General features: G+C 37.9%; 1 protein-coding gene across 2 annotated transcripts; it reads right to left on the bottom strand.

Annotated features, from left to right (window-relative positions):
* Nucleotides 1–2016: 2016 nt before the first annotated feature.
* LOC105172480 (uncharacterized) lies at nt 2017–12241 on the bottom strand. 2 transcript variants are annotated; one of them, XM_011093923.3, is made up of 14 exons: nt 11860–12241; nt 11691–11775; nt 11058–11097; nt 10702–10950; nt 9858–9957; nt 9673–9747; nt 7274–7372; nt 6982–7098; nt 6768–6883; nt 6488–6587; nt 6028–6386; nt 4036–5791; nt 3216–3353; nt 2017–3142 (listed from the first exon to the last, which is right to left on the bottom strand). In XM_011093923.3, exons 1-14 carry the CDS (start codon nt 11989–11991, stop codon nt 2444–2446), a joined length of 4065 nt encoding a protein of 1354 aa, XP_011092225.1. In that variant the 5' UTR covers nt 11992–12241; the 3' UTR covers nt 2017–2443. The 2 variants fall into 2 exon arrangements, with proteins under 2 accessions (XP_011092225.1, XP_088741947.1); XM_088885821.1 differs by lacking the exon at nt 11860–12241 and having other exon boundaries at nt 10702–10940.
* Nucleotides 12242–12497: the final 256 nt, after the last annotated feature.

The following is a 12497-nucleotide window of genomic DNA, read 5'->3' as shown; positions in this document are numbered from 1 at the left end:
CGGAGCCTCTCAGCACAATCGGTGCCCAACGTAGGCCATCCTGGCCCTACGCCACCCGTCAGGTTTCCCAGCCCTTCGGGGACTCTAGCGCTCCGCTCACGAGCTACCTAGAGCCGGCTCTTGAAGGCCCCCATCATGCCCCCAAGAGATGCTCACTTTGTGCACACGTCGTCTCATGCTACTGCCGTCGTGCACGGGGAGAACCGGCTGATACTCACCGTATCATGTCCCCCTTATAATAGGCTTAAGAAAAAAATCACTTTTCCCATGAGTAGCACACTGAAAGGGCCGAGGAATGCACTTTTCCAGCATCTCCAAGGCTAGAGCACTCTGTTCCCGCATCAAAGCACTCTGTTCCGCACATTTGCTCCTACTCGTGCCTAAGGTTGCGCACAACGTCGCTACATGCTGGCCTACATCAACCCGAGATGCCCGCATGTCGTCCCGTGCTGGCCTACATCAACCCGATTGCCCGCACGCTGCCCACAGGTAATAGCCGACCTGTGACCTTGTGTGTGGGAGCAAATTTTATAATACTATTTAAAATAAAATCTTTATTTTTTAATAAAGTAAATATTAAATTAATAAAAAAATGGTAATGCTAAAAAAATAACTACTAAAAGATAAGGAGAATGGAAAGTTAGATAAATAAATAAAACAAAACAAATTAAATTTATACTAATATATAAAAAAAAAATTGTTCATACTTATATTTAATAGTTAATGATATTGTCGTACCAATTTTTAAATATAATGATATACCCCTATTATATAATATAAAAATTAGTTGTGATTATTTTTTAATAAAAGTTGCTTTACGTCGTATTAACACAATCACAACAATTTTTTTATTTATTTTATTTGAAATGTGATTTGTTCATTATATATTTTATTTTTATTTATAATATATCTTAAAAAATAAAAAATTATTTATTGTATACACTAAAGAACGACGTACTACAATAATTAGTATTTTAAAAAAAAATGGATCAAAAAATAGATAGATAAATAGTTAGTGATTTTTTATTAAGAGGTTTTTGTGTTGGAATATGATATTATTGTGGGGTTGGAGTGTTTTAGATTATTTTAGAGTAGTTCATTTTTGTTTTTTTTGTTTCTATTCAACGTATGTTTTAATTTTAGATTATGTCTATACTCAATATTTTTTTATTATATGAGTTGATGTGCGTGTGACGAATTATTTAAATTTTTTGTTTCTATTCAATGAATGTTTTAGTTTAAAATTGTTTTGTGTATTTAATTAACTTGTTTTACATATAGTATGATCATGACGTGCGCATTTATAATTATGTAAAAAGGGTTGTTCGTATAAATAATAAGAACAAATATTAATATATGCAATCAATTTTTTTAATATTTTAATGTGTATTAATCAACTGGTCTATTTTAGTTTTCAAAACTATATAAAAGAAATTAAAACAATGTTTCACGAGTTTTTAATCAGTAGAGTTCAAACCAGCTCTGGATTTGGTTTCTAATCTATAAGAAGCCTTAACCAATCAAGTTCTAAAATTTAGCAAATTTCAACTAAACTCGTTGCCATCTCTATAATAGTAACTACAAGCAGAAAATTCTTATACAAGTTACGTTCAACGGAACCAAATCAATCACAAGTTACGTTCGACGGAACTAAATCAATCACAAGATAAATATAATGTAATTGCCATATAATCAATCACTTTTTTTTTAATTATATACCTCACAGTATAATTTATTTTGATCTGGCCAAAGATTGTCAGCTCCAAGGCAATTAAAACCTTTAAAGCAATAGCATGCATATGAAATTCACCATATATATGAACAGTCGATACACACCGCATAGTTAGTGAATCGAATAAGAAAAAACAATGGCGAAATAAGTAGGTTTTTATCTGTAATAATACTGTTTTACAGTATTGTATGGTTAGTAGCATAAACATTAATAAAAGATTCAGTATATGCAATAGTTTCAATGAAATGGAAGAAATCAAACTCATAAAGAATGAAGGAAGAGGATTCAGCACAATATAACCAATTAGCGATCAAATTGATCCAAGAGCCCACGCCAGCCTACTGATAAGTGCTGTTCAAACAACACAACATCAAGGAAAGTAGAAAAATAATGTAGTGTCGTTATTGTTTTTTGAGTAAAATTTCAATTTACAACAACATGAATATTGTCATGCATGAGAAAATAAAGAGACAACGACAACAAAAGAAACTAGGAACCGACGAGACTGTAATCGAACATGAAATCACTTGTATCAAAACAGCTGCACAAGGAAAGCGTCCTCTGCAGTTGAGGTGCAGGCATATTTCTCATTTAGGTAAGCAGAACTCAAATGACGTCAAACAAAATGCGGCTTCTATATATCTCTGTGCTTCAAGCAATGCTGAAGAAATCCGGTACAACTCAATATGTCAATACCAACCGATGTATGTCTCAGGTAAAGTCAATCATTGGGAGTTCAGGCCGGACTCCTGCGCCTTGGCTATTTGACTGTGGGGCACCCGCATCTGAGGCAATTACACTATGCTGGGATGCGGGTGGGACACTTATCTCAGTTCCAGTAGGCTCTGAAACGCTTGGTGTTGATGATGGCTGTTCCAGGTTATCTACACTGTTATTATTTGCTTGACTAGCCTGATCACTGGACTCAGTGACTGGGGGAACAGAAGAATCTGATGCAGATTGTGGAGCGCCCGATTCTGAAATGGTAGTGGCTGGTTCAGACATGGGTGGGGTAGCCCCAGGTTCTGATGTGACTGGAGCCTGAGCACCTGATTCAGTTGAGGGCGGAGCAACAGATTCTGAAGAACTGGATGTTGTTTGGGGTGTGGCTGTGGACCCTTCCAACAGCAATGGTTGGCCAGGTTGCTGCGAATTTGGGAGGGCAGGAACAGGCTTTTTCGGACCCAACTGGCCAGGATTAGGACCATATAAAGATGCCATTCCAGGTGGCAGGATCTCAATTGGAGGCTTCTTTGCAGCATCTTGCAGGCTTGTGATCTTGGATTCCTCAAGTGACGCTAAAAATGCAGCTGCAGCATCCATTTTGGTAGCTGGAGTGTGCTCCAGCTCTTTTTGCAGTGTTTTATTCCATGCCTGAACCAAGCTTCTCAATGTAGGTCGACCATGAGCCTGAAAAAACGGTGAGTGTTAATTCATACACTTAATTCAGTGTCAAATTTGTGTAAAGCTACTGAAATCATACATGAGCATGGAGCACAGCCTCAGCAAGCATCCCTGTCTCCTGCCAAGCCTTCTCCATGAGTACATTGTCTCCCAAAAGAGCGGCCGCAAAAGCAGCTTCCCTTCCCGCACCCACTGATATCAAATTGTTCACCAAATTCTGCAAAAGTTGCAACATAGAGAGTCATCAAACAGAAAACAAATAAATATTCCATACAGGAAGTATGCAATCTTTAAACAGAATCATCGAATTAGAAAACACACAATCACAGGTATGACAACTGTCGGGGATCAACACAACTGCAGTTTCGGCTTTGTTCTAGCACGATGCAAAGGCACAGATTATTTTGGTAGGTAAACATATGGGTGATACCTGAATAATAATGAGATCAGGAGTAGGTACATGAGAAAGGAACATTCAAGACAAAATCACATCTGAATGGCAGTTTTACCAACAGTATAAGATGTGAATGAGAGAAGATACATCACTAATCATATTTTAATGTTGATCAGGCATATCAAGTAAAAACAGCTAATGCGATTAAAAAAGAGTGGTTTAACAACAGTAAGCAGAAAAGTAAAGATACCAACACAATTAACCTACTCATACTACATTAACAGCAAAGAAGGAATGGCGTACTCAGATTTTTACAGGGACAAAGAAAGAAACAGCTGAATATTGCAATAGGATTTTAAAATATCAACCAGCTGATTTTAGTTTAGCCTAATGTGATTGTATATTTTCTGCAGTTAAGCATTACATAAAGCAGAAAAGTTTGGTCCAAGATATTGTAGGTAAGTAGAGACGGTGTAGAAGTATCACAAATAAAATAGGCACATACGCCGAGCCTTGTCAACTCCCCATGATTCGCTAGTCGTAAAGCAAGCCCTCGTAACTCATGGCCTTGCAGAGCTCCTTTCACAGAACCAGCAGCAGCTAATCTCTTCAGAGCTTCACGAGCAATGTCAGCTTGTCCAGTAGCATCTGCAGCATCAATAAGTTCAAGGAACTCCTTGGCAAACTTAACTACTCCTTGCACAGCATCCACAACATCTTCTTTCTTTGACGACAAATTCATAATGTCATTTAAGTTCAACCCAAGAGCTTCTTGTCCTATATCTCTGCTGTTGCTCATAGTTAGAAGGCATTGAAGGGCTCTTTTCAAATCATTGCTCTGCATTGCTAGATCAAATTCCAGCCTCTTAGATATACCCGGTAAGTGAAGTGCCTCTGTGGCATAACCCATCCCAAGCATAAATTGCGCTAAATCATCATGATGTTCTCTACCAAGCCTACTAGCCCATTTTACTGCACTAACAGCATCTCCATAGGCTGCCAGACATCGACAACGGATACCAGGATGGCTAAGTGATATTGCATGAGCAGACATGTACCTATCAATTAGCCAGAGAACACCATCTCTTACACCTGCAACAACAAGAGGACCAACTGGCCTTTTTTGTTCTGCTGGAAATCTGGTCACAGCCACAGCAACCCCACCACCACCAACAGCAACTTCATTAACTTTCCTTTCTTCCATCTCTTTTGGTATTGAAGAATCATTACCATTAACTTTCGATTGTTTAGGCAATGTTATAAAAGGAGGGATCGAGGGAGCGTGCTGAAAAGAAGCCAATCTGACAACCTGTAACATAGGGGGTCTCAGTGCTATCCTTTCTTGTGAGGCTGTTTGCTGACTATCAACTGTTATTAATGCTAATTCTCCATGTTCTGCAACAGCTCTTGACTGTGCTTCTTTAAGCCGCGTCTCTTCTTTCCTCTTTTTAGTTTCTATATCAATAGGTGCAATACCAGCATCCACAAATACACACTCAATGGTGGTTGGAGTAGCAACAAACAACTGTCTCCGGTGCCAAACACCTCCAGTGGCATATGGAATTGCCACATCTCCCAGGTACCGAAACTGGGGACGTAAGGAAGATATGACAATATATTGTTGATAGCCGAAAGCGCAATATTCAACAGTTTGGTCCCATGCTGTCCATTCTGGTTGAGGAAGAACACCTCCCACTGGTTCAAAAGTTTCCCAGCTGTATAATTGGAAGTTTGGAGGTGTAGCTTCAGCAGAAGATTTTTGTGAAGAAAATCCATCATCCATGGTACTGAAAGAAGAATGGGAACTACTTCCAAATCCTGACAAGGGCATGGACTGAATTGTAGAAATAGCTGTGGCAGCGACAGCGCTTACTCTTCGAGATGTCCGATAGGCAACACCAAGTAGCGCTCCCCCATGCAACCCAGCAACTGGTTCGCTACGGCTACCAACTGATCTCATCAATATGTTTGACGTTCCATCATCCAGCAATATCCGAACTTGAACACTGGCTGATGAAGCCGCAGAAGCTGCAGCTGCTGCAGCTTGTGCAGCAGCAGCTGCAGCCTCCTTTGCTTTTCTTGATGAGCTGCCTTTAGGGATTATAGGCATTCTGGGCGGCAATGCAGATTCCAGCAAGGCAAACCTGTCTCTACAAGTGTCCCAAGCCAAGAGCCTTGCACTACCTGAATCCACGATCGACCAGTCACTGACCTTATAAACCGAGAAATAGGGAATATCAGGCCACACAATAGCAACGAACCTGCGGAAACGAGAGAGCAAAAGCAACATGTTAACATCACAGTGAAGACTAAGTATACATTTATAACAAAAAGGTCAAATATAGCAACAAAATTCATAATATCTAAGACTACATAGTAACTAAGATTGACTTGGAAGACTACTGGCATTATTATGCCATTCCAATACTCTGTAAAGGTTATGCTAGACATGTGAATGAACCCATTACCAAGTAATCAAAATGAAGAGACCACTTACTTCCCCGAACTGCTAACGGAAAGAACTGAATATGAATCATGTGGAACTGGAGTACTAATATGCTTCTTAACTTGCTTCACATGGAGCTGCTCTACTGTGTCTCCCCTGACTCTTCCCACGTCATTCAAGGAGCCATTGCTTCCAAGAGCTGGATTTGCAGTGTTAGACAATTGAAATTGAAGCAGTTTCAATTCCCTTTCAACTACATAGACAGCAGCATGTTCTCGGCTTCCTGGTGTTGTTGGCAATGGAGCTACAGGTGGGAGTGATTTGGAATCAAATTCACAGACAAGGACACCCATGTTGGTCCCGGTTGCAACAAGATGGGGTTGTAAAGGATGTGCAACCATTGAATACACCTATAATAGAATATGAACTTTGAGCTTAGTCTGAATCCAATATCCTAGAAATAAATTGGATGATGATCAAAATCAACATAACGAATTTCTTAAAACCATACCCTAAGCTTCTTGTGAGATGCAAGCAGCTGCGGTGGGACTAATGATGACAGCTCACATAATGGCCTTGTTAGGGCTGAATAAGTGGGATGTTCAATGGCCCTGTCGAAGAGAACCGTCAAAATTCCGTTATAGAAAACAACTATATTTGTGCATAGCATCAATCAATAAAAATTCTGTCATTAATTTAAAAGAATCTCATTACTGAATTCAAAGATAGTTGAGACAAACTAAAATGGCAATATATATCACTTGTCATTTGAAACTGCCTCGGAGAAGTACCATATATGGGAATCTTTAACGCATGTCAAGATGTCAAGATTTGGAGCTCGAGGATGGCACCAAGATGCGACACTATGGCAAGCCAATTTTGACACAGGCTTCATTCGACGCAGTTCCTAGAATGGAAGGAGGGGGGATTTAGGAATGTGAGAAAAAGATCCAACATTGACTTCTTACTTTAACAAATGCAGCAAATTGAAACATCAATTAGAACCTTAAATGATATTGTGTCCCAGATAGCCAAAGACTTGTCTGCACCGATTGTAATGAGTTGTGGTGCTGCACCAACCACACGAGAAAGCTCAATAGCCACAACCCCCCCATCATGAGCCTAGGAATATCATTGAAAAAACAAAAAGCTTTTAGCCTGAATCATCAAAATCTACGACAGCATTTAGAAATTGTTGTTACCTGTGAAGATACTGGACCTTCCCAGATAAAAATTATAGAAATAAAAATATTTAAGTAATAAACACTTAGTCAATACTCAATATCTAGACCAGTACTTTTAAGCTCAACTTAGGCACAAGTTCTCGTGAATCTTGGCCATAGTCTGCATTCCAAAGCACAAGCAAGCCATCGCTGCCGCCAGAAACCAAAAGGGCCTAATTCAGATTCAGATCAACAAAAGAGAGGCTAATGAGTGATTGAAAACTAACAAAAATGATAAAGCAATATGAATGTCTAATGTAACGCATAAATAGGAAAACAGCACGAGACATGAAAATTTTACAGCATTTGGTTTCAAGAAAGGAGTAAAAATATTACTTCTTTGCTTGTTAGTAGATGATCAGAGAATTCAACAAGGGCTGGATAAAATTGAATCATATGTAATTAGGACAAACAACAATAATAATCTTAGACCTATAAATGGGCAGATGTAATACCCGAGCTAGGACCATTATGATAGCTATCACCCAGACCCAAACCTAATATTATTACATTAGATCCAAACCCAAACTCATACCCATTGGAATAAATATTTAGGGTATGGATAGGCCCTAAAATACCCATAGATATGGTATCAATATGGGTAAAAATTTAATACCCCAAAATGCATCATTAACTTAAAATCATAGAATTTGTAAACTTTTTATATATCAATCAATTAAGATTTACTTGACATCTAAAGATTCTTAAATTGTGTACATATTTTATCAATATTTTTTTTTTGGCATATTGATACTTTGACAAAACTTGCCAGATTTTTTCATCTTTATATTCATAAATGACGATTCCAAATTAAGTTTCCGATAAATTAATTTGGGTGTAACATGATAGTTTAGAAAACAAAAAAAATACATAAAAAGATTAAATTAGTTAAGATCGACTAATATATGGAATATATGAAATTTGTTTGAATTTGAATTATAAAAAAAAATCATCAAATGAAAGTTGAACGCAAATTCAAAGAGATAAAAAAATAATGCCAAAGTTATAATATATTTTCATGCTTTGACTTAATTTTTTTCCCACCGGTTCTTAAATTTTCATTTCTATTTCGAATCTAACCCGATTGTGTAATTGATAATAATGATCTATCATTTAAATAAAGTCAGGATAGTTACTTAAATTTCAAAGATGGTCAACTTGCATATGTTGAAAATTTGAACAGTTTTAATAAATTAATTCAGTAACATGTTCTCGCGATATCATTAGGAAAAACACAGATTTGCTTCATTCTTTTTAAGAAACTTTATTGTTTGATATTGATGTAAATTTAAAATTTGAGAAATTTCTTAACATGAAGAAATAACACAAGATTTAATGGGTAAGACCCAGCTGGACCTGAATTACTTAGGTAAGACCGGATAACTATTCTGTGGACACGGTCTTGGTAGGGTCTACAACTATCATGGGAATTTATTGGGTATGGGTCCACGTGGGATAATACCCACCATTGACAAGTCTAGATAAGATGGATTCTTCACCAAGCTTTCATGACTGTATTTTGGGACAAACAAGAAAAGCGGTTAAATTATCATGCCTGTGTGCAAGACGCCTATTCTTCTAGAATGTTATGTACTACACGATGCGGCATTTCGCAATTGCTGCTAGTCAACTAAGAAATGAAATTTCTTCAACAGAACCTCTGAGAGCTTGGCTTAGACTTGTATTTCTTTGCCAACTAAACTTACATTATAAGCATAACGGTAGGATCCATCATATCTCAATCACTTAACAGTACGTCAAACTGATCCCATTTCAATAAATGTGCAAAGAAATTATTCCACCAAGTAGTCTATACAATTTCAAATAAATTTTACTCAACAATTATGTGTATATATATATAGATGACGTGTCCTAAAAGAGCAAATCACAAGCATTCCTCTTATCAATTTAGCAGGCCACCTATAATATAGTTTTGTACTAAGATGGAACCTATGTGAAGTCTCCAGTAGCTAACCAAAAAAAAAAAAAAGAGAGTCTTACTTTTTTTCTTGCTTGAGGTCCTCACTTATCTTGTGTCAACTGGACTAAGGCCAAACTTGTTATGTCAATCAAATTTTCATAATACTATATACTGCCCCTACCAAATGTTGCCATGGGAGACTATTTCCTTACAAAAATTTCAGACAGTATTAGGCCACAGGTTCACTTAAGTTCCTCCAAGTCAATGACTCCTATATTTGACTTCAAGCATTTGTCTGAACTATGATTGTCTCACTTTTACAACATGCGAGATTGGGAACCTATCTCATCTCTCAACACATAACAAGTCTTCATGCCTGCACATGTGTGCAATTAAAACTCACAAAGCCAACTAATATGGTTAATCCCATTCTACTAAAATTACCACTGTCCAAAAAAATGGTAGTGGATTGAACAAGATTGTTATCAATGTGCTGAGGCGCATGTCAAACTTCGAAAGAAAAGCTTTACTAACTTAAAATTGAGGAACTACCTCGCCAGAGGAAGCCATGAAAGTCATCAAACAAGCAATTGATCCCTTATGACCTCCTGTATATCTTCTAGCAAGCTGCAGCCACGATTAGCACCAAAATGCAATGTTAGTGTTCATTCATCTTTTTCAGTTGAGATTACAGGTGTAACTTTACAAGTGAAATTTGAAAACAATATTAGGATTACCTTCCAAGTTAGCATGGAAAGAACTCTAATCACACCATCTGATCCACCAAATGCCACAAGAGGCCCATCACCAGCGGCTGATCTACACAGGAACTCCATACTGCATGAAAATCATTTTACTTGGTCAGGACAGTTGATCCTTCATTTAGAGTCTGCTGATATTTCCAAGGCTATCTATGTAGGACAGGATACAGAACTAACCCTGAAAGGTCAGTTTGATAGTTTCAGGTCCGTTCGCAAAATTAGCAATCACACTGATAAGTTTTGGATAAAAAGTAGCAATCCAAATATGAAATGCCAATAGCAAGAAAGTCGTACAAACCAAGATAAGCAAAACAAGGTTTTGATGAAGTCAGGTGATATTTCAAGAGTATCTAGGTAGGATGAGATCCAGGGATGACGTTGCAATGTCAGTTTGAGAGTTTGTGATATAAATTTTGGTCGAGGGACCATTTCAAGGGTTTCAAATATAAAAAAAGTGAATAGCAAGAAAGTATTCATGAAGCTAAATCCAGTTCAGAAACCAATATTACGTATTAATTGGATGAAGTTCCATTTCAACTTAACATGGAACTTACTCAACAGACACTGCTCAAACAATGAAAGAATTCTTCCCTTTTTACCAGTACCAGCTTATGTATTTTTCAGTATTTGACAAAATCATAATAATCCAATCTTCCAAGAGCAAACCAACATGCATAGACACCTGCCTTCCACCAATGGGATGACAAAGTTTTGTATACTTGTAAGTCTAGAGTAAAATTCAAATAAGCTCGCAAAGTTGCATATAATTGACAAAGCATGAGCTTGCATTGCCCTAAAGGTACATAGATCTGATACTCGCCATAGAAGAGATCTGTTATCCAAATCCTGCTTTGGTACATCTCGGCCACGCATTGTTACCAAATCTAGAAAAATAGCTTTGTTCTCACAACATATGACAAGAAAATGGCGTCCTTTGGTTGAAGGTGCAGGGGAACTGAAAGCTGAAGTGATATTGTTAACTGCTGTTGGAGCTTCAGCAGCAGCAGATCGATTCCGCCATAGTTGCCAATAGTGCACATCATCATCAAAAAAGCTAACCTGTTTAACACTTGAAAACACAAGCCACACGTTCAGGCCCAGGTTTAACAAACAAGCAACAGAAGTAAATTAATTAGGAATGAGAAACCATTTCCCAAGGTAGGCGTGGACATATACCTCCCACCTCGAATGGCTTCTGTGGGTTTTCCTCTAGGCTCTAACGTGCACAAAAAGAATGAAAATCAACAACCGTCAGTAATTAACCAACACGAGAAATATCACTAGATAATGCATAAAGGAATTGCATCTCATAAAGGAGATGACCTTTCAGAGTATACTTAAGTGAGAAAAGGTCAGAAACATTCAGTAAGAAGGCAAAACACACTAACGATGACATCCCAAAATAGCAAAGATGTCCTATGTAATAAAATTATACTACATATATTCCTATCCTAGAGTGAATGTCACTGTGAACAGGGTGCACATTGTAACACATTCACTATTAACCTGTAAATACAGCCGACCACTGTTATAACCAACTGGGCTTGAGCATCCTTTGAAAAGGGAACCACAATCATAGTCCAAAAGGTTTCCACCCTAACTGAACCGTTCCAAACAATATCCTTAAATCATGTTATCCAGCTCCATTTACACTGAAACATTCCCACTTCCTAACCATAATCAGACAATAAATAACAATCCTGAGCAAGACTAACCCACCAACAACTATCCGATTTATATCACGTTATCACATATCATCCTCCTCATTAAGCAACTCAACATCAATAAACTAGAAAATGGCAAGGGTACCTGATTCTCCCTCAGCCAACTTCTCCAATTTAGCACCAACCAAACGCCTCTCATCTACACCCCCAGCTTTCAACTCATAAATCACCTAGAAAACCAGCAAACAATCAAAATACAGCCATTTCAACTGCACAATCCCGGCATACAAAGTGAAACAAAAAGAAAAAGAAACCTGGCGGTGCTCCCAATTCCACACGGAGACATGATCCGACGCATCGGCGGTGACAAGCCACGGATGCGTCGGGTGCAACTGAATCTTCACGATCTTATCATTAGTCGGCCGAAAGGCTCGCAATCGCAGCATTCCGCTCAAATTCGTGGCCCAATTCTACTAACTAAGCTGTAGATCTGACAGCTACTATAGAAGAGATACTCCGAAACTTCTTCACTGACAAGCTGCTTCTGAAGGGAATAAGCGGGTCGAGTTGCTCTTCAGATCGACCCGGTTTCGGGGCATAGCTTTGGCGATGAGCTCGATTGCTATTACAGTACGACTCTTCCGTGAAACTAAAGTCCAACCGGCTACACCAGTTGAAATCAATTTACTTGCTTTGATTTTAAATTGACGTGTTTAATCAACTTTAAATATATTGAGGGATTAAATACAATTTACCCTTTGTTAATTACAGTTTACCTCCATATTATATTGAAAACGATGCAATTAACTCCCTTCCTCTCACTTTATTTTTTCACGGTGGCTTTTTTACACTTTTCTATTAACCCATGGAGTAAATTGTATTTAACTCTATATTTAGGGCAAAAACTCGTGCAACAATATAAATAAGCAAATTAACTTCTATGGAAAAAATA

The sequence above is a fragment of the Sesamum indicum genome, linkage group LG10 (assembly GCF_026168435.1).
Source record: "Sesamum indicum cultivar Baizhima isolate 11 linkage group LG10, ASM2616843v1, whole genome shotgun sequence".
NCBI classification, from domain to species: domain Eukaryota; kingdom Viridiplantae; phylum Streptophyta; class Magnoliopsida; order Lamiales; family Pedaliaceae; genus Sesamum; species Sesamum indicum.
Note: the sequence above shows the minus strand (reverse complement) of the source record. Positions and strands in the feature narration are given on the sequence as shown.